Source organism: Eleutherodactylus coqui, chromosome 9, assembly GCF_035609145.1.
Source record: "Eleutherodactylus coqui strain aEleCoq1 chromosome 9, aEleCoq1.hap1, whole genome shotgun sequence".
Classification (NCBI taxonomy): Eukaryota; Metazoa; Chordata; class Amphibia; order Anura; family Eleutherodactylidae; genus Eleutherodactylus; species Eleutherodactylus coqui.
In genome coordinates, this window is record NC_089845.1 from 59218941 (window position 1) to 59240271 (window position 21331).

The 21331-nt window shown below is 42.0% G+C and overlaps 1 protein-coding gene across 2 annotated transcripts in view; it reads left to right on the plus strand.

The window, feature by feature from the left end:
- SLC66A2 (solute carrier family 66 member 2) overlaps positions 1 to 20212 on the plus strand; it is a 76892-nt gene extending 56680 nt beyond the window's left edge. For both annotated transcript variants that reach the window (XM_066579456.1, XM_066579455.1), the window contains one exon: positions 19037 to 20212. In XM_066579456.1, the coding sequence (XP_066435553.1) occupies positions 19037 to 19244 (208 nt within the window). In that variant the 3' untranslated portion in view covers positions 19245 to 20212. The remainder of the gene's footprint in view (positions 1 to 19036) is intronic.
- Positions 20213 to 21331: the final 1119 nt, after the last annotated feature.

Genomic DNA, 21331 nt, shown 5'->3' on the forward strand with positions numbered 1-21331 from the left:
TAATTTACAAGAAGCCCCGGGAACGCTCGCCTTCATGCAGTTCCAGGAGCAGCTTTTTGAGCGCCTTCTGTGTGAGACCGCTGCACCGCAGCAAGATTACAAAAGCCTCACAGCGCCACTTTTTACACCCCATCCCCACCGCTGAGGTCACGAAATACCCCCAAAAAAGCAAGAGAGGGGGTGGGGGATACCCAGTTTTCTTGCCCCATGTGCCCATCCCAACCAGCCTTCGTAATTACCCCTGTCTTCGGACATAAAACACAGTTTATATTATTACTTTTATCTAATATTTAGGGAATGCCAAAAAATGGGGATGGCGGGGGGGGGGGGGGGGGGTAGTATTTTTAGGAAGTCAATTTATTTTCCGTATAAGTGGGCAGTGGGGCCTGGAATTTATTCAGTTGTACCCTAAAAATCCAGCGGGCATTCCCTCCATTATGGGCCTAGCCATGTGTCCTGTAAGTAGTTTAGGGCCACAATGGGTATGTTTCTGAACACTGGACAAACAGGGGTACCCATTTTGGGGTGAACGTCTTCATTCCTATGTACACTGTACAAAAAAAACTGTTTTTAAATTGACACAATTGCCAAAAAAATGAAAATCATAATTTTTTTCCTTCTGCTTGGCTTAGATTCATTCAAAAACTGTGGGGTCAAAAAAAGTCATCGTACCCCTAGATAAATTCGTTAAGGGGTCTACTTTTCAAAATAGGGTCACTTGTGGGGGTTCTCCATCGTTTTGGTCACTCAAGGGCTCTACAAGTGGGCAATGGGGACTAAATCTCCTTCAAGCAAAATTTCTGTTCCGAAAGCCACCCGTTGCTCCTTTCATTTTGGGCCCCATTGTGCATACAGACGTAATACTAGGGCCACAATGGGTATGTTTCTGAGCACGGGACAAACGGGGCTATCCATTTTGGGGTACAAATCCTAATTTTCATGTGTATTATAGAAAAAAAGTCCTGTCTTTAAAATGACATATTTGCAAAAATATGAAATTTTAGTTTTTCTCTTTCAAATTGCATTGACTCCTGAAAAAAAACTGTGGGGTTAAAATACTCAACACCCCTCAGTGAATACGTTAAGGGGTGTAGTTTTTAAAATGGGGTCACTTGTGGGGGTATCTATCATTTTGACTCCTATGAGCCTTTCCAATCTTGGCTTGGTGTAGGAAAACCAAGTGTTCCTCAAAATGCTGAAAAGTAATGTTACATTTGTACGTCTCCTAAATGGTTAAAAAAAACCTAAAGTTTTTCCAATGTGCGCCCAAAATAAAGTAAACGGATGGAAATATAAATCTTAGCAAAAAATTCTATATTATGTTTGCACATATTTGAGATATTGCAGTTGGAAATGTGAAAAAATGACGATTTTTTTTCAAAATTTTGGCGCTTTTAATAAACACAAATTCTATTGGTCTATTTTTTCCGCCTAAATGAAGCACAACATGTGGCGAAAAAACAATGTCAGAAGCGCTTGGATATGCAAAACCTTTCTGGTGTTTTTCCATGTTAAAGTGACACATGTCAGATTTGCAAAATTTGGCCTGGTCATTAAGGTGCAAACAGGCTTGGTCACTAAGCGGTTAATGCACGATGTATATTACAAAGTGCATTAATATGGCCATACAGAAGTGTATAACCCCACTTGCTTTCACGGGACAACCCCTTTAAAGTGGTTTTCCAGGGAGACTACTATTGATGACCTATCCCCGAGCTGTGCGGGTGCATAGGTGCAGCACAGCCAATACAGAGGTCGGATGGAAGCAGCGTTCGTCTCAGCACTGACCTCTGTGTAGTGGCCGGCGCTTGTAACTGCAGGCACAGCTTGCGTTGATTTCAATGAGAGCCGTGCCTGCACTTACAAGCGTCGGCCACTACACCGAGGACGGTCACTGCTCCGACCTTTGTGTTGCTGACAGCATGCGCCCGCTCAGCGTATCAGTCGGGGTCCCGAGCGACGGACCCCAGCCAATCAGCTATTAATGACCTATCCTAAGGTTAGGTCATCAGTAGTATTCTCCCTGAAAAAAACCCTTTAAGAATTATCATTTGTGGGTCTCACAACCTTTCCTATATAGGGAATAGGGAATATGTGCCACCTACAATAGGGAAAATTAATGGGGGCACAAATAGTTGTGAGTTAAGATCCTATTGTGTGGTCATTGTTTCCTGACAGGTCCGAACTTGGATGCTTTGCGGCGATCATGTGACATACGTTTTTCGCATCACCTTATGCAGATGGCTGTTAAGGCTAATGAGTGTCTAAGCTTTCACACGTGGCCCATGTGCCATTCACTATACATTTAAAAGGAGATCACTGAGGGTTATATTTATATATATTTTTATACAGTTTTTTTTATTGCCTGGCTTTATTTCTTAAGTTTCAGACAATCCCTTTAAATGGAAAATTGCTGCTGGACACGGAGAAGTGTAGACCTGGAGGTGCGGTTCCGAATGACTTCTCAGAAAAGATCATTATGGGAATAAAATGTTCAAAGATTCAGGAAAACTTTCCCCTAATGTATTTCCTGTAACCCTTTTGTTAATGACCACAACCATCAGTTCATATTCATTTTTAAACATAGCAATTAGACATCTTTAGACGCTGTCAAGCCCTGACATCATCTGGCACTGGTTTAAACCTTTTAGCTATTTTTCTGTAGTTTCCAGTTACTGATTTGAAGCGAGAGCCTTGGCTTTTGCACAAAGGTTGGGTACGCTCTTGTCTGCATGCAGAGACTTATGCCTATTAGTGATGAGCGAGCATACTCGTTAAGGGCAATTACTCGATCTAGCATTGCCCTCAGCGAGTACCTGCCCGCTCAGAAGAAAAGGTTCGGCTGCCGTCGGGGGGCAGGGAGCGGCGGAATAGAGCGGGGAGGAACGGAGGGGAGATCTCTCCCTCGCTCCCCCCCCCGCTCTCCTCTGCTCACTGCCGCAACTCATCTCTCACCCGCGCCGGCACCCGAACCTTTTCTTCCGAGCTGGCAGGTACTCGCTAAGGACAATGCTCGATCGCGTAATTGTCCTTAGCGAGTATGCTTGCTCATCTCTAATGCCTATGGTTATTTTACAGATCTGTTGTGGACCAGATCTGTAAAGGGGCACCTATAGAATGCTGTGGTCCTACATTGTATCTCCGTGTGCCTTTGATTTCTACAGTGGCACAAGTTTGGTGGGGTGTTTTCTTTTTTTTTTTTTTTATTTTTTTTTATAGATTACCACAAAAAATTGTACCATTCTTCATCACCCCAGGAAAGAAGTATGGTGCCTATACCAGCACACCGTAGTTCAGTGTTCCCCAACTCCAGTCCTCAGGGACCGCCAACAGGTCATGTTTTCAGGATTTCCTCAGTATTGCACAGGTGATGTAATTATTGTTGGTGCCTCAGACATTGCCACAGGTGTTCTTTCCATAGGAGATCCTGAAAACATGACCTGTTGGTGGTCCCTGAGGACTGGAGTTGGGGACCCCTGCCGTAGTTAACCGAACTAGTTATTCTTTCATATGTCCTATGTAAAGCGAGGGTCATCTCTGTTGATCCAATACATGTAGTTGGGAATTCTATGAACAGAAATTCTCCCCACATTATTCTAAGTCCTCCTTTCTGAGCTGATGGATAAATGACTTCGACATGACTTGGAGATAATGGGATTCGTGATCTAGGGTTCCCATCATTTATTCTATATTGGCTGACTTGGACATAATTTGCCAACATGTCACAGCTGAGCTTCTCGGACTAGGACGGCATTGGTTTGACTTGAGTTATCTGTATTTTTGTGTTTAAAAAAAAAAATGACAATGATGTACCATTCAAGATGCCAGTATCTTACAGAAAAATTGTTAAAGGGGTCTGTCGGCATTTTTGACACTGGCCAGTATTTTACTATCACTAAGGCTGGATTCAGACGACCGTATATCGGCCAGGTTTTCACGCCCAGCCGATATACGGCGTCTCTCTCTGCAGGGGGGGGGGAGAATGGAAGAGCCGGGAGCAGTGCTCTGAGCTCCCGCCCCCTCTCTGCCTCCTCTCCACCCCCTGCACTATTTTCAATGAGGAAAGGCGGGACGGTGGTGAAGCTAATTCTCTGAACTTTTCATTTATTTTTTTCAAAGATATTTTATATTTTTTTTAAATAGTTCAGTTTAAAAAAAGAAAGCTATGTAAATTTGGTATTGTAGTAATCGTACTGACCCATAGAATAAAGTTGTCATTTTTGCTGCAGTGTGTACACCGTAGAAACAAGACACCCCACCCCCAAGGGTAGTGAAATTGCACTTTTTTAAATATTTCACTGCACAGAATGTTTTTTTTTTTTTTTGTTGTTGTTGTTTCAAATAATTTTATTAATTTTCGGCAAAATATAGCAGTATATTAGCCAAAGATATACCCCGCTCAGGGGGATTCCAAAATGAAACATACCAAAGTAAGAATTAATGAAAAATCAAGGTAATGACTTCCACATATATTGTATCACATATTTCTTCAGGTTAGTTCTGCTGCGCTCTATTTCTTCAGTAGGACTTCTGTAGACCTCCCTTCCCTCCCTAAACCCCTCCATCTTCCCTTACATCTCGCTGTTTTTTTGTTTGTTTTTTTTAAAGGAATGTCCCACTTCTAGCAGTTTTGCCGCAGGAAGCAGACAGCTCTGTATGCTAAACAGTGGCCTGGGTTAGTACTGCATGCTGGGTCCTACTGAATTAAATGGGACTCAATCTGCAACACCAGCCTGAGCCACTGAACAATGTACGGCGCTGTGTGCTTCCTGCAGCAAAGCGGCCAGAAGTGGGACAACCCCTTTCAAGTTTGTCAGTACATTATTATATATTAATACCATTGGAAAATACAACTTGTACTGCAAAAAAGCAAGCCCTCAGATGGCTATATTAATGGACAACCAAGAATAATGATTTAAGTGGGCAGGAAAAAACAAAAATCAAAAAAGGGCTACATTTTTAAGCCACAGTTTTTCTGTGTTTTTCGTAATTAAAAGGAAAAAAAGTTTGGGCCGCTCTACGTATGGCTTTTTTCCTCATAGACTTCAATGTTGAACTTGAAAAATATAAAAAAAATTTGTGTGCAAAATGTATGTAAACGAAAATGTCTAAATTGCTTTTAAAAGAGCCTCTGGTAAGGGGAGGGGGTCCCATCTGGTCCTGTGAGGAGCGGGGCTATTGTAGTTAACGTACTAGTGCATTTCATACAGCAGTATTTAGGCATTCTATGTCATCATGACATTTAATCCCTGCAGCAAATCAGGATTCACTTGGAGGAGTTGAACCTCTTTTATAAAGGATATTCAGTACAAGGTTCAGATTTCTCCTCTCATATAACAATATTTTTCTAAATGTCCTTGTATTATTACATTCTGCCTGATAAACTGATTGCTCCACTTGTATGTATGACCTTAAAAGGCAGAAAAATAGTCGAGAACTGAAACCTTGATTTTTAATGTTCATACTTTACAAAGTCCTGGAGTTTATTTCAGACATCTCTTTTTTTTCTCAATATTTATTGGCTTCTGAGCAATTGTTTATTTTCTGCATTTTAGTGCACCTTTTAACCCACTGGGGATTTAGCCAATTTTTGTTTTTGTGCTTTTTTTGTTTTGTTTTTTTTCATCCTCCCCTCCTAAGAACCATAACTTTTTTTTTTTTTTTTTTAACAACCTTTTTTTAATTTATTTTTTTCTTCTTCTGCTGACACATTCCTGTAATGGCTTGTTCTTTTTGCAGGACAAGATGTATTTTTTCATTGGTATCACTTATTGCACCAAATGTATTGAGAAGAAAAAATCTAGGTGGAATGAAATAGGAAAAAAATGTAATTGTGCCATGTTTTAGAGGGGTTTACAGCATTCAAGGTGCAGTATGAATGGCATGTTAGGTTAATTATATATAATTAGTAGCTGACATACCCGGCTTCGCCTGAGTTAATTTGGTACTGGTGTTTATCTGGTGTTCACACGGAAAATCTTATGAAGTCGTCGTTACTTTAGAGATACCGAGGAAAATATGTTCACCATTTTGCATGGTTCTTTGCGTTACCCTGGAAGCACTGCGCGGAGGCAACCATGCGACGTATCCTTTCTATAAAATGACATCAGGAAGTGAGAGAATTAGATTACGTACGTAAAATTTGGGCGCTAATTCTTTTGTGCTTAGAATTGAATAATTGAGTTGGGACCCTTTAGCTTTTCCTATTTATGACATAATCAATGCCTGTGCCAAATTTCAAGTTTCTATGACACCGGGAAGTGAGAGAATTAGATTCCGTCCGTAAAATTTGGACGCTAATTCTTTTGCGCTAGAATTGAATAATCGAGTTGGGACCTCTTTACTTTTCCTATTTTGGACATAATCTATGCTTGTGCCAAACTTCATGTTTCTACGATATCGGAAAGTTGAAGAATTAGTGGTGAGTCAGTTATATATAGAGATATGGGTACTAAACATATTTGTATTGTTGTACTGTTTTTCAAAAGCCATTGCATTCTGACAGCTATAACTTTTTTTTTTGTTTGTTTTTCGGTGGTGTGTGAGAAATAGTTTTCTGTGGGGCAGACTGTAGCTATTAGTATTTTTGGGGGGAGTGCATCCAACTATGTGGGACTTGAACATGCAATCATTTGTTAGATTTCACCATACGCTGTAAGAATTCTGTAGTTTTTTTGCTCCGGTGCTGGTTTTTTATTACACCTTACTGTGTTTTAAACCCAACACCCATTATGTATAGTAACACTTGCGCACATCAAGGAAGGGCTAAGGTGCTCATTAATATTCATATGCTAATAATTACCAGAAACAGGAAATTATAGCACCAGTGTTTCTGGTGGCGCACTGCGCCACACAGCTGTGCTGCTTGGTACATCCATTATGATCCCCACACATCACACACACACACAGCTTTACTACATGCATCCTGATTCACACACACACACACACAGCTGTGGTACATACATCCATGCTGATTTCCTGACATCACCAGCTCAGCCCATGGTCATGCGATCCTTGACTCCACCCACACAGGTGATCACATGACGGTGACCTCATCACAGGGCCTGGTGGCTGCTGTCTGCTTATCCAGTATACAGTACTTTCTACCAAACTGCACAATGGCTTCTCCCACAGCAGTGATGTCACTGCAGCTCCTTTAGCCCACTGGATCTTGGTGGTGGTGGTGGTAGGTCAGTGTCTTCTATCAGGATCACTAAGTTGTGTCTGAGATAATAACGGCTTAGTTGTATTCTCGTTGTGTTATTTTTGCGCGGAGCAATGATGTCACCAGGGGGGGGAGCATGAGAAGAGCATACATACATGCTCACAGACAAGTGGTCATTAGTTGTTTGATTCAATGCTCGCCCCACCACCTGTCACTGATTGACAGGTCTCTATGCATTATTGTGCTTATGGAGAGACTTGTCAACCAGGGGCAGAGTTAGCAGTGAATATAAGAATACTAATGAGCCGCATGGGACCCAACTGCTTGCTGCAAGTTTGAAGTGTAAATTTCCTAAAACTGAAGCAATCCGTATAAAGTGACAGACTGCAGGAATGAGCATGTCTGACACTATGGCGCCGCAGCTTGGGTATCATTAGAGACCTAAGCGTTTCCCCTTAAAGGGGTTGTCCCGCGAAAGCAAGTGGGGTTATACACTTCTGTATGGCCATATTAATGCACTTTGTAATATACATCGTGCATTAAATATGAGCCATACAGAAGTTATATACTCACCTTCCCTGCGCTGGCATCCCCGTCTCCATAGTGCCGTCTAATTTCAGCGTCTAATCGCCCGATTAGACGCGCTTGCGCAGAAGGGTCTTCTCCCTTCTGGTTGGTCCGGGCACGAGCGGCGTTCTGGCTCCGCCCCTTCTAAGCGGCATCGCGTAGCTCCGCCCCGTCACGTGTGCCGATTCCAGCCAATCAGGAGGCTGGAATCGGCAATGGACCGCACAGAGTCCACGGTGCACCATGGGAGAAGACCCGCGGTGCATCGTGGGTGAAGATCCTGGCGGCCATCTTGGAGGAAAAGAAGGAAGAAGTTGCAGAGAGGGGATTCGGGTAAGTAAAAATTTTTTTTTTTAATTTCAACACATCCCTTAGGTTTGTCCTGTGCTGAACGGGGGGCCTATGCAAAAAAAAAAACGTTTCGGCGCAGGACAACCCCTTTAAGTCTCCAGTGTATTTCATTCATCTTGTCTGTAATCCTCTTTGCAAAAAAAAAATGGCAACAGTGATTGGATGAAATGTGTTTTCACACAGAAGCATGGATAGCTGGGAATGTCGTTGGGTTTCGGTCTCATAATTGCCACTATAACTTCAGTATTTCAGGCCCTAGTTTATAATCTCTACAGTTAGTTTTTGCTTCATCACGATAATGTTCGCCATGTATACACCCAGACGTTTTTGTCCAAAAATAAAAAGGGTATTTTTTCTGAAACCACCCATGACCACATCCTTCCTTAAGCTGACCATAGGTATTGGATAACTGTCAGCCCAACAAACTTTTGGCAAGTAGTTAAAACTTCCCTCCTAGTACCATTCATTAAAGGGGTTGTCCCGCGCCGAAACGGGTTTGTTTTTTTTTCACCCCCCCCCCCCTCCGTTCGGCGCGAGACAACCCCGATGCAGGGACGTACAGAAAGCTTACCGGAGCGCTTACCTTAATCCCCGCGCTCCGGTGACTTCTATACTTACCTGTGAAGATGGCCGCCGGATTCCTCTTCCTCCGTGGACCGCAGCTCTTCTGTGCGGTCCATTGCCGATTCCAGCCTCCTGATTGGCTGGAATCGGCACGTGACGGGGCGGAGCTACGAGGAGCCTGCATTCTGCACGAGCGGCTCCATTGAAGAGAGCAGAAGACCAGGACTGCGCAAGCGCGGCTAATTTGGCCATCGGAGGGCGAAAATTAGTCGGCACCATGGAGACGAGGACGCCAGCAACGGAGCAGGTAAGTAAAAAACTTTTTATAACTTCTGTATGGCTCATAATTAATGCACAATGTATATTACAAAGTGCATTAATATGGCCATACAGAAGTGTATAGACCCACTTGCTGCCGCGGGACAACCCCTTTAACATGCACATTTAGAGAAGCCTTCTATTTTTTGTTTGTCCTTTTCCTCCACTTTTTAAGAAATCTATCAAAGTATCCCAAACATCTGCTGTCAAAAATCCAGTCCTGTAGCTCCTCCCAGGGGTGTATTTTGAACTTTTTTTTTGCTGATAATTGATCACAATGCTCTGCTCCTCAAAATAAAAGCTGTGCTGTAATTGGTTGCTATTGGCAAGAAAGCAGTTTTTCTTTATGGCAGTTGACATAAAGCTGACCCAAAGTACACTGCCTGGAGGGGAAGAGCTACCGAACTGATTTCTTCATCAGAGATCAATGATACTTTGGCTAAATTAAATAAGTACTCAGTTTGCTTTAATTTGAGAAATCCATCAAACCGAAAAGCTCTTTTAATACAACAATAGGGATAAGCCATTGTTGGAGAACTTGCGCTACTCTACTCTATCAAATTGGACGTGTTAAAGTTGAGCCTATAGAATTTTTTTACATTTTTTTTTAATCTTGAACATCTGACATTGAAGAACTCTTCGGCATGTCTAAAGTTTTGCAAATCCTATTGAAAAATTAGAAAGATGCACCAATCAAAATGTAAAGGCTACCACCCGATTTACTTATGAAGAACTGCTGCTCATTTTAGAGCTTCTGGCAAAAAACCCTGTATGGTTAAACCAGCAAGACTTCAGTGTTTTGTGCTTAAACCGTGTATAGGAGAATATCCGTAGTGTATGGTACATCTTACAATTTGTGTGTTTGGAATTTTGAGTTCATGTGATCACTGGGATCCAAGAGTCACATCTTGGCATGGTTGGTGGCTTATCCTACAGATGATCTAATTATCACATTATTTTGTGCTAGTTTTCGGGCACTGGTAATGTTCTCATAAAATCCATTAACTTCTCTTGTCAGTTGCTCAAGGCATTTGCCTTTTAAAGGGGCTTTACAATTGTAAAAAATTGATTTGCTTATCCTCAAAATAGGTCATCCATACTAGATCGATGTGGTTTGTAGCCAAGGATTTCTGTCAATCCTGTGTTCTCTTGGCCCATTGACTGGTTTCTGCAGGGAGAAGAAACTCTGTTCCCACTGCAGTGGCAAGGGTTGGCATTGCAGTCCAATTTCCATTGAAATAAATGAGAACTTTGCCTATAGTACCAAGGTAGGCCACTGCAGTGGGAACAGGGCTCTCTGCTTCCTGTAGAAATCGGCTCTGTGCATGAGCACATTAGCCCAATGAACAACTGATTTGGTGGGGGACCCTGATAACAGTATCCCTTTAATATGAGGCACATGAGGTTACAAAAGAGATACCTCCTTGTGCCTCACATTAATAAGCTCTCCCATTGTGTACCTAAGGGCGCCAGTACACACAGCATTTCTCTGTCGCAAAATGCATACAGAGCTCCAATGATTGCGGCCAGCCCCTGGGCTTTGTCAGTTCTCCTTCTCCTTCGTCCGCTCTCCTCCGCCTTTCTCCATTGGTGGCAGTTTTCTATTACTGATACTTGAGGACTGGAAATATGGCTCCAGAGCAAGAGATGCTCTTTGCAGCCTCCTTGCACTATCCCCAAGAGATGAGGATCCTGGACAGAGGCTCCATCTTTTTATTAATTCAGAATTCTCAAAAAAAACATGGTAAACAAGGCTGAAAATGACACCTGTCCATCCAGCTCAGCCTATTATACTGCAATGTTCATCTAGAGGAAAGCAAGAAAATAAATAACGTAGAAGCCAGTATTTATTTTAGGGGAAAAAATTTCCTCCCGACTGCAATTTGGCAAACAGAACAATCCCTGGATCACCGACCCTTCTTAAAGTAACGTGTAATATTGTTACACTCAAGAAGTGTCCAGGCCCCTTCTGAAGTGTTTTAGGGAGTTCACCATCAGCATGTCCTCAGGCAGAAAGTTTCATAGTCTCACTGCTCTTACAGAAAAGAACCCCCTTCTATGTCGATGTAGAAACCTTCTTTCCTCTTGACATAAAGGGCGCCCCCTTGTTACCTTTGCAGTCCTCGGTATAAATAGATGATAGGAGAGATCTCTGTATTATCCCCTGATATTACTACATAATTATTAGGTCGCCCCCTCAGCCGACTTTTTTTCTAAACTAAAAAAAAACAATTTTGATATCCTCTCTGGGTGTTGTAGTCCGCCCATCCCATTATTACTTTAGTTGCCCGCCTTGACGCCTGCTCAAGCTCTGATATGTCCTCCTTGAGTACTGGTGCCCAAAACTGTACACAATATTCCGTGTATGGTCTGACCAGTGAATTGTGAAGAGAAAGAACAATGTTCTCGTCATGTGCCCCTAGACCTCTTTTGATGCACCCTATAATCCTATTTGCCTTGGCACAAGCTGCCTGACACTGGTTGCTCAGTTAAGTTTGCCGTTAACTAAAATCCCAAAGTCCTTTTCCAGTTCAGTTTTGACCAGGGTTTTCCCATTTAGTGTGCAATGGTGACATGTATTTCCTCTACCCATGTGCATAACCTTACATTTATCAGTGTTAAACCTCATTTGACACTTCTCTGCCAAGCCCCCAACTTATCCAGATCCATTTGCAAACTTCTACTGTCCTCTGTTGTGTTGATTTACTTGTTTCATATCATCTGCAGATATTTCACTGTACAATCCCTCCAAGTTCATTAATAACTATGTTAAAAAGAATAGAGCCCAGTACTGGCTCCTGTAGTACCCCACTAGTATTGGTGGCCCAATCAGAGTATGTACCATTAATAACCCCCCTCTGCTTTCTATCACTGAGCCAGTTACTTACCCGCTTACATACATTCTCACCCAGACCAAGCATTCTCATTTTATATACCAACCTTTTATGTGGCACAGTATCCCTTTGGACCAAGGAGAGTCAATGGTTCTTGTATATCTTGACTTTTCCAATCTAAAACTTACCTCCTCTTCAAAGCTGAGCAGGTTGGTTTGACTGGAGCGATCCCTCATAAACCCATGCTGATATGGAGTTATACAGCTATTTTCATTGAGGCACTCTAGAATAGCATCTCTTAGAAACCCTTCACACATTTTACCCATAATAGAAGGCAGACTTATTGGCCTGTAGATTCCAGGTTCCCCTTTTGACCCTTATTTTAATATCAGCACCACATTGGCTATGCGCCAATCCAGTGGAACAGACCCCATCACTATATAGTCCTTTAACCCTTTCCAATCCACTGTCTGACATCTAAAGACATTCTGATTGAAGGCTGTACAGCTCCGATGTCGGAAGACATCCGGCAGGGTATTCTTACGGTAGATTAGTGGCCGCTCTGTTGTCAGGGGCCTCTCTGACATGTCACAGACTGCAGTACTAACTCTAGCCAGCAGATGGCACCATTCTATAATGGCAGAAAGAGAAAGCCCCCTAGGAAACCCTGAATCCAAAATTGGATCGCAAAGGGATATAGGAAACAGTCTGCATATCACATTACGTAATTCCCCCTGTGTAGTGGCCAGGGGGGAATTATTGGTCGTCACCAGTATTTGTGCCTGCAAAACCCCTTTAATATTTAGTTTGGAATATATTTGAAAGTAAAATCTCTATTTTCCAGAGAAGTCAAGAAAATATGGCTATTATAACAAATCCTTGTTGGATACTTGAGAATACCACTTTTCACAGCTTTATTTTCTCTGTGCAGCCTTACATTTCTACGTGACCCTTTAATATTACATAAGAGTCTAAATGAAAAAATATGAGCATTTTCTATAAGTTCATTTATATTCTACTGCGGAAAGTTCCTTATTTGTACCTACGCCTCAGCATATGGTCGTAAGCACCAAGGATCATCTATCTTTGAAAAGAAAAGAACACAATTAAAATACAACGTTGCAAAAAAAAAAATGTACTTATGGCTTTGCAGGGAATGTTAAATTACTTCTGGGGGCATCACATTCTTTTTATTTCTCACCTAATGTTCCAAGTGAAAACCTAGTATAAAGTCCGAAGACGTTCTCTTTGTAGAAACTGACCATTGAGACTATTGACCAAATAGCTTTGAAAAGCACACCGTAAGGTATTTCACGTCGTTCAATAACTTCTGTATGCCTTAAAGTCAAATAACAAGTCGGGATAACAAATGTATTTTTATTATAGTCTGTGGCAAGCCTTTATTATGCCTACAATCCTTTCATTCTTCAGTTCGATGTGCTAGGGAGTTATTCATGCCATAACTGGGCCAAGTAGAGGGCAACAGAATATTTTAAATTATGCTAGATATTTAGTTACACTTCCATAGTACGTATCACAATGGCTTACAGAGCAAGATGGTTTTGTAACGATGACCACCGTACCTTGCAAAAAGTATGAAACTTGTGATCCGATAACTGGAAAGCCGTCTTGTAGAAAAACCTGTGTTTTGTACTGCTTTTTCCTACATGCAATTATAGAGACCTGCACTAAGACCGTGGCTGGTGCAACCATCTTCTCATTCTTCATCAGAAATGGATCAGGAAGGGTATAGTAAGGAGAGCACCTAGAAAGTGTGTCAGGAGAGTTAGGCCATTCATGCTCCTCTGGGAAATATGCAAATGAAAAGATGGAATAATACCTCCACAGCGCCACCTATTGGAAGGCAGCATTCCTACAAGTCAGTTAGAATTTTTAAATAAGTCTTGTAACAATGACTGGGAAATTTAAGCTGAAACCATACACAGACAACTGTTTCAGGGTGATTGCCCCTCATCAGTTTTCTGGCTTGGTTAGTGAGAGGCAAGTCAAGGCTAGCCAAGCCAGAAACCTACTGCACACTGATGATGGGTAGTCTCCCCGTAGCAGCTGTCTGTGTATGGTTTCTGGCTTTGGTTTACAATTCGCAGTCATTGTTACAAGACATGTTTTGAACACTCTTACATTGACTTGCAGGAATGCTACTTTCCTCTCATCAGGAATGGTCACGCTCCATGCTAGGAATAGCTGAAAATTGTAGTTTTGTGGTGTTGATTGGGAGGGAAGCGATGCACCTACGTATTTCGTATTACATGATTTATGGAAATCAATGTTCATAGTAATAATCACTTAGGGTATGTGCACACCTGGCAAAAGTGCGTTGAAATTTCTGTATCCACAGCGGATTTCAGCAGATGCAATGCTCCCCTCACCTCCCAATTCTTTGCACAATTTTCTCCCAGCATGCACTGGCCTGTAGTGAGAGCAGCACTGCTGGTCAGGTGATGCGGAAGTGGCCTCACCTGACCAGCGGTGCTGCGCTTACTAGAAGCAGCCGAGAGAAGGCTGCACTGAGAGCGCAAAGAATTGGGAGTTCAGTGTTGTATCTGCCGAAATCCACAGTGCATACGCAGCACCATTACATTTTAAATCCACTTGTGCCCTTCCAAAGTTTCATTCACTGTAGGGTTTCTTTTTAAGTGGGGCTTGTAGCACCGTTCATTGTGTGCTACTTGGTGGCAAAACTTTTACATAGTCTTTTATACAACTACAAGTAAGATGAGCAAGAGATACGGCCCTTTCAATTTCCAAATGGCTCTTAATGTTATACCACTGCTGTTTGTGCATTCCTCTCATCTCTGTGCTATATGATTCTAGTGTGAGTCTGTAGAGCTAATAGTAGCAGCACATAGGGGATTACCTGAAGTAGTCCAGGATATTCATGAGCTGCAGGCTAGCTACACTCACCCCGCCCTCCAGCCAATAATTGATTGCTCACTGCCTATTACTGTGCATGGAGAAAGAGCTGCTGATCATTGGCTGGAGATGGGGTGGGCGTGGCTAGCCTGAAGCTCATCAATATTCAGGACTAGTTTTATGTTTGGCTGCTAGGAATAAAATACAATTTGACTCATTCAGGGACTGTTTCAGTTTAAGAGCAGAGTAAGTGATTGGTGACTTTTGATTGGACGTATCAAGGAGTGGGTTGAGGAACACATTGAAATCGCCTCCAATAACTAGTATACCTTCTGTGATTTTTGAAACTCTCAAGGGTGTAGTTTATCCATGAGACCTGCTTGGTATTTGGCGCATATAGGTTAGCTATAGAAATGGAGGTGATTGCCATCGTGCCTTCAATAAAAAAGGAAGCTGCCTTCGGAATCTGCTTGGGAGACGGTGTATACAGGGGATATATTTTTGCAAGCCATACTAACGGAAAAGTGGAGGTGGGTACTATGGAACCACTTTGTAAAGTTTTTGTGATGGGTAAGCGCCGGGATATTGAAAGATTTAAAGTGGGTTTCTTGCAAAAAAAAAAGGATCTCTCCTCGGGCCTTTCTGAGCAAGGACAGAATTTGACTTCTCTTCCTGAGTTCATTGAGACCGTTAACGTTAAGAGATGAAACATTGATATTCTTATCTGACATCGTGAAGGACGGGAGGAGGTATAGAAATCGTTACGTAGCGCTCTGTGGAGGATACATACAGGGAAAAACAACAACAATGGTAACACAAACATGAACTTTACGGTACAGGTGGGAGTTTCCATTGTGGGGCAAGGCTGAACATGAGTAGACCTGAGGTCAAATGGATCACTATTAGGTTGTGGGAGAGGGGGATGGGGGGGAGTGAACATCCTTATCAAAAAGTTGGTTTATGCGTCCAAAAATGATTAGTTTCTGCAGACCCACCTCGTGGCAGAGAAAAGTTAATAAACGACTTAGCCATTTTGGGGTTAAACATTAGCTACAACCTTTAGTAGAACAATAAACAAGTTTGTGAAAAATACGAAAAAAATAAAGTCCGTCAGCCAGCAAGTGCGCTGTCAGGGCAACATTTACCATATTTTTCGCTTTATAAGATGCACCGGACGATAAGACGCGCACCCGTTCTAGAGGAGGAAAATAGGAAAAAATACTTTGAACTCAGCCAGGGACAGAGAAGGAGATAGTGCCGGGTGACCAAGCAGAAGGAGCAAAGGAGGTCTGAAATACCGGAGCTCTGTGTCACAGCGGTGCTTGTGTGCGGCAGGAGGAAAAAGCTGATTGGTGGGGGCGGGAAAGCAGCAGCAGTTCCCACCAGAGCTCACCACCAATCAGCGGTACCTAGGGGGGGCAGTGGGGAGGAGAGAGAACTGCTAACTGATTGCACATTTGTTAGCGCGATGGCAAGTTTTTTTTGTGTGATGGCGCAAACAAATGCTGATCATGACGAATTTCGATATGTTTGCTTTATAAGACACATTGACTTTTTCCCACTACCCCAGGGGGAAGAAAAGTGCATCTTTATAAAGTAAAAAATACAGTAGTTATGACAAGAAGAATAAAAAAAATGTTGTTGGGTTGACGGTAATCCAGCGCATTTACGGGCTTTAACGCTTTTGCTCAATTAAACCACTTCCTAGGGAGTTGAAGGAGCTGTTGTTGGCAGCTTGGAGAGATCTTGAATAGCGGCCTAGTCGGGGATGTTCAGTTCCTCCATTGCAAGTATAGAGTAGATGTCAGCAAGGTCAATGTGTTTCCTTATTAAAAGTCTTTTTAGCAGTGGCGAAGGACATTCTTCATCTGGTGTTCCATTGATAACGCCATATTTCCTCTGCTTTAATACTTGTAGCGTTAGGCCTGGAGGCTTTGTGCTGTTCACACACGGGGGTATTGCTATAGTAGATCTCATTTATGAATCCCAGAAAGCTTTTTCTAATATCCCGAATGATTGATACAGTAAAAGATAACGCTAGGCTGTATCAAAGTACACAAGTGGGATATGGCAACCATTCCACTTGTCAGCATACAAAAGCTCATATACTGTAGGTTAAAAAATGGAAAGAAGCATGTCGTACAAAACAGCTTTTTGTTGAGAAGTAACTGAAGTGGCTGGTTTCTTTGAGCCTTTTAGTCTTTTTTAGAAAGAGTGTAAGGTTAGATGTAGTGATAATATGGGACTTTTAAAAGTAAATCACAAGTGCATCTCGGAGAGCAAAACTCCATTTCAAATGTTTCTCTTTTTTTCCCCCCCCTACGTGAATTTGTGTAATATGTAGTTGTTACATTTTATTTCTCGTGCTTTATTTTCTTGAGCGATATTTGTCAGTGTTAGTTCTAGATTTGACTCTTTCCATATCTCCCATACTTCCATGACCACTAGAGTTGAGCGAATGTACTCTGCCGAGCTTGATGCTCGTTTGAGTATTAGCGTACTCGATGGTGCTCATTACTCGAACGAGCATCAAGTTGTGTTTGACCCCATCCCAGTTTTTGGCTCCTCCCTGCTGTGACGTGCCTGTTTTGGCCCCTTCCTGCCACGACGTCGAGAGAGAGAAACAGACTGACTTGGGACCCGGCGTCCCACATACAAAAATGCTCGAGTCTCCCATTGTAGTCAATGGGGTTCGTTACCCGAGTAGAGCTCTCGAATTTTATGAAAAGCTCGACTCGAATAACATGGACCCAAGCATTTGGGTGCTCGCTTATCTCTAATGCCCACTTCTCTGGCACGAACAGGGACAAGTCATACCTATTTTCAGGATCAGTGGGAATGTCCCTGAATGGGTTATCAGAATTCTGGCTTTAGGACATATGCTATGCATCCATAGTTCAGTCGCCTTCTGTAGACCTGAGGTACAGGCTCAAGACGTCTTCTGTAAGTTGGCTTTAGTAATAACTGTAGTGGCCAATAAAACTTTTTAGTCTCCTTCTCCCACAAACCTTTTTTGTGCTCGGGGAAGGGGGGGAAGAGTAACATGATTTTCATGGTTTTGCAAGCCTTTTTTGGTTGGCTTTTTGGGAAAACCCAAAATGCGCAGCTGTTTTTAAGAACACTTTTGTCTGAAACCACGCTACTTTATGTATCCTGCCTCTATTCGCTGTTTATCTTTCTACCTGCTTTGCGTATCTTAGATTTATGGTTTTCTCACACTAGAGGGACTGAATTGCTGGTTGGATAATGTCCAGATAAATTATTAGGCCGCATGGTTTATCAGGCTCTTCATGGATTTGTGAAGTTTTGAAGAATTTGAGATTTTTTTTAATGGGCTTATTTTGCTTTTCTATGGTTAACCAAAATGATAGCGCGCTATTCTCCAATGTAAGTCGAGGTGCAAGCAGAAGTGAAGGCTGCATTGGATTTAAGTCTCATTATTTCCAGGTAAAGCCCTTCATCTGGGTTGGTATTTGAATGGTCTGCTAGCTTCCCGCCTGCCATTGCTTTAGTGACGCTGGCGAGTGATGGCCCTGTAGATGCCCCACTCATCTGCTCAGCTTACCATTTCTGATTATTGGTTCTTTCCTTCCTCTTGTCTCTACTTACCGTACTATCCCATTTTATTCTTCTTTCATTCTCCCTTCTCTTCCGGACTCCTTTCTCTTTGCCGGCATTTCTATCCTTTTTTTTTTTCTCTCTTCTAAATCTTTAAGCAATGCAACAGTTCCAAAAGCCCAATGCACACGGATGGATTTTTGCTGATGAATTCGCGGCCAGACGCCCGTCACAAATTCTGCAGTAATGTCCGTCCATAGCATTCAATGTAAAATGATTCTTTATTGCACATCAGCGGAAATCCTCACTTCTTCCTTCTTGCGGAGGAAGAATCACAGCATCCTCTACTTTTGTGCGAGGCTCCCACGAACGGCTTTCATTGCAGTCAACAGAAGCCATCCAACCCGTGGTAATTCAGAAATGGCAATTTCGAAATCGCTGCAGATCCGCGTCATTGCCGACGCATCATTCTCTGCACTGCGCAGCTGGCCCATCCGCAGTGCATCTGAAACAGGTACGCAGGGGTCACTGGCCGGCACAGGGTCGGATTTCGCTTTGAGATCTCCCAGCCGGAATTGACCCGGCCGTGTGCATGTGGCCTTAATGCAATTCCACAATCTAGAACATAAGTGGGGAGGCTTGATCTGAGGCATCCGAAAGGCCTGATTTTGTATTTCAACTTTAAGTTACTTAAAAAAAACAATTAAATACATTGTCTTGTAGTTTAATTTTGCACCTAAAAAAATGTTTGTTACATTTTATAATTGCACATTATTTACCAATTCTTATTTTTCCTCTTTTTCAGCATTAAAATGGTACTCATGTGGACAAGTGGAGATACCTTCAAGACTGCTTACTTTATTCTCAACCAAGCTCCCTTCCAGTTCACGATCTGTGGCCTCCTGCAGGTTCTTGTAGACATTGCCATTTTGTTGCAAGTGTACATATACAGTATATACCCTCAGAAGCCAGTGTCACATACAACACATGTTACCAGTGCCAAAGCCCTGTGATGAAGAGAACATGTACTGTCTGATCACGTGCTTCCCAATTCTGGACCTGCTTCTGCACCAATAATGCACATAAACATGTCTCGGACGTCCTTGCCCTTATTACAAGCTTTCAGTGTTTTTTTTTTTTATTTCCAAAGATTTCCCCCAGCGCTGTTACTCTCATCCACTGTCGGCGCCCTGCCTTGTTAAAAAGTGTCCCCAAAATAATTTATCAGCAAACTCTGCTTGGAAATCTGAAGTATATGCTCATTTGTATGCATGTATGTACATCTGAATGCAGATACATATATGTTAAATTTTAATTTTGTATTCTCAGTATCGGGTTATATGCCAACTTTGCCGAATGTTACGATTACTGAAACTGCATTGTTGCTTTGCATTCAAGGGCATCTGAGCCATGTAGAGGCATACATGCTGCTACTTTGGGGCGCTATAGGAGTGGTAGAAGAAACCAGACTATCGAAATGTTTTGCCAAGCCCTCTCCTACATGGCATGTATAATCAGGGAGTGAACAAACATTGGACACTGTTGATTTGAAATGGGGGAACATGTCATGACCGCAGCGAACACATGGAAATTAGTAATATCTACTATATAGCATTGTTCATTGGATGACCTAGCAAATAACTGCAAATGACATTGTGTAATTCTATGTAAGACATTTGCGCCTCCTGTCCAGGTAGCCTGGAACACACTGCTATGCAATGTATTTTACTGGAATGGAGTTCACGACTCCTTATAAAGCTTAGATCACCTTTTCAATACAACTATGTAAGGTAGTGCTTTTTTTCCACTGCATGCTATAATGTTTAAATGTGGCTATAAGTACATGGATGCATTTGCACTAAGTTTGCACCATTATGATACAAATATTAACAAAGTGCACATAAAAATAGGGATTTACACTGCAGTGTCACCTGTCCATAGGTGGCCCTCTTGAGGAGACAGATTAGATATTAGAAAAAACTTTTGAGTGAAATCAATGAGTGGAACAGGTTACCACAGGAGGTGGTGAGTTCTACTTCAATGGAAGTCTTCAAACAGAGGCTGGACAGACATCTGTTTGGGATTATTTAGTGAATCCTGCACTGAGCAGGGGGTTGGACCCGATGACCCTGGAGGTCCCTTCCAACTCTACCATTCTATGAAGTGGGTCACCGCACTGTGTAATGACAGCATTCCAGTTACGGGTGGTGTGTCTACCCTTCTTTATGGTCAAGGCCTTCACGTGAATGTTACTAGCCACATGCTGGCTCTAACTTTTACAATGTATAATCATTGTTACAATGCCTTGCCAGACCACAGATTGTCTATTATTCCTACTTTTTCTTAGTACATAATGTTTCTTTAAGACTGTTTTTTTTTTCCCTTCATCTGTTGTAAAATTTTTATTGGGATATTGCTAAGATATATTGTATATTAATGGAAGCAGCTGGGCATGGCTGCAAGGGCTGTGTTCACACTAGTGTCATGGCTTCCGTTATTACCAGAGCCAAGATTGTTACGTAATACATCCTAACAGATTGTAGTGTCTTATAAAGCCTTCGGAATTGTGACAAAACCCAGGAAGAACCGACCTTATGGCAATATCCAGATTGCCGAAAATGTTATACTTTTGCATTATCAACCACATTCATTAGATATTGTTTACGGTGGTGCAAATTGTGTCAAAATGATATACGTTCTAAACCAGTTAATATAATTATCATATAACCAGAGCTTTATGGAAGCACATTTGTCTTTTATCTGATATAATGGCAGCAAAAATGAAGAATCTGTTACATTTCACAAAACCTGATCCATGTAGAGTACTTTACACTGGGTGCCTGTACAGAGCCTTTCCATAGGTCTCAATGTTTTGGTCTAGTTTTTATATTCTAGAAGAAAGACCTATAAAAAATATGTAGTTTCACAGACTAAAGCCTCTACCAAGAAAAAAATCTAATTAAATCCACCATATGCAGGATGAGAGGGAAAGTCAGAAGAAACCTCCAAAACATGTCGCACACTGATATACTGGAATATTAGTGAAATAGTATATAGAAAACTACTAAACTAGTTAGCATTGATATTTTTATTAAAACAC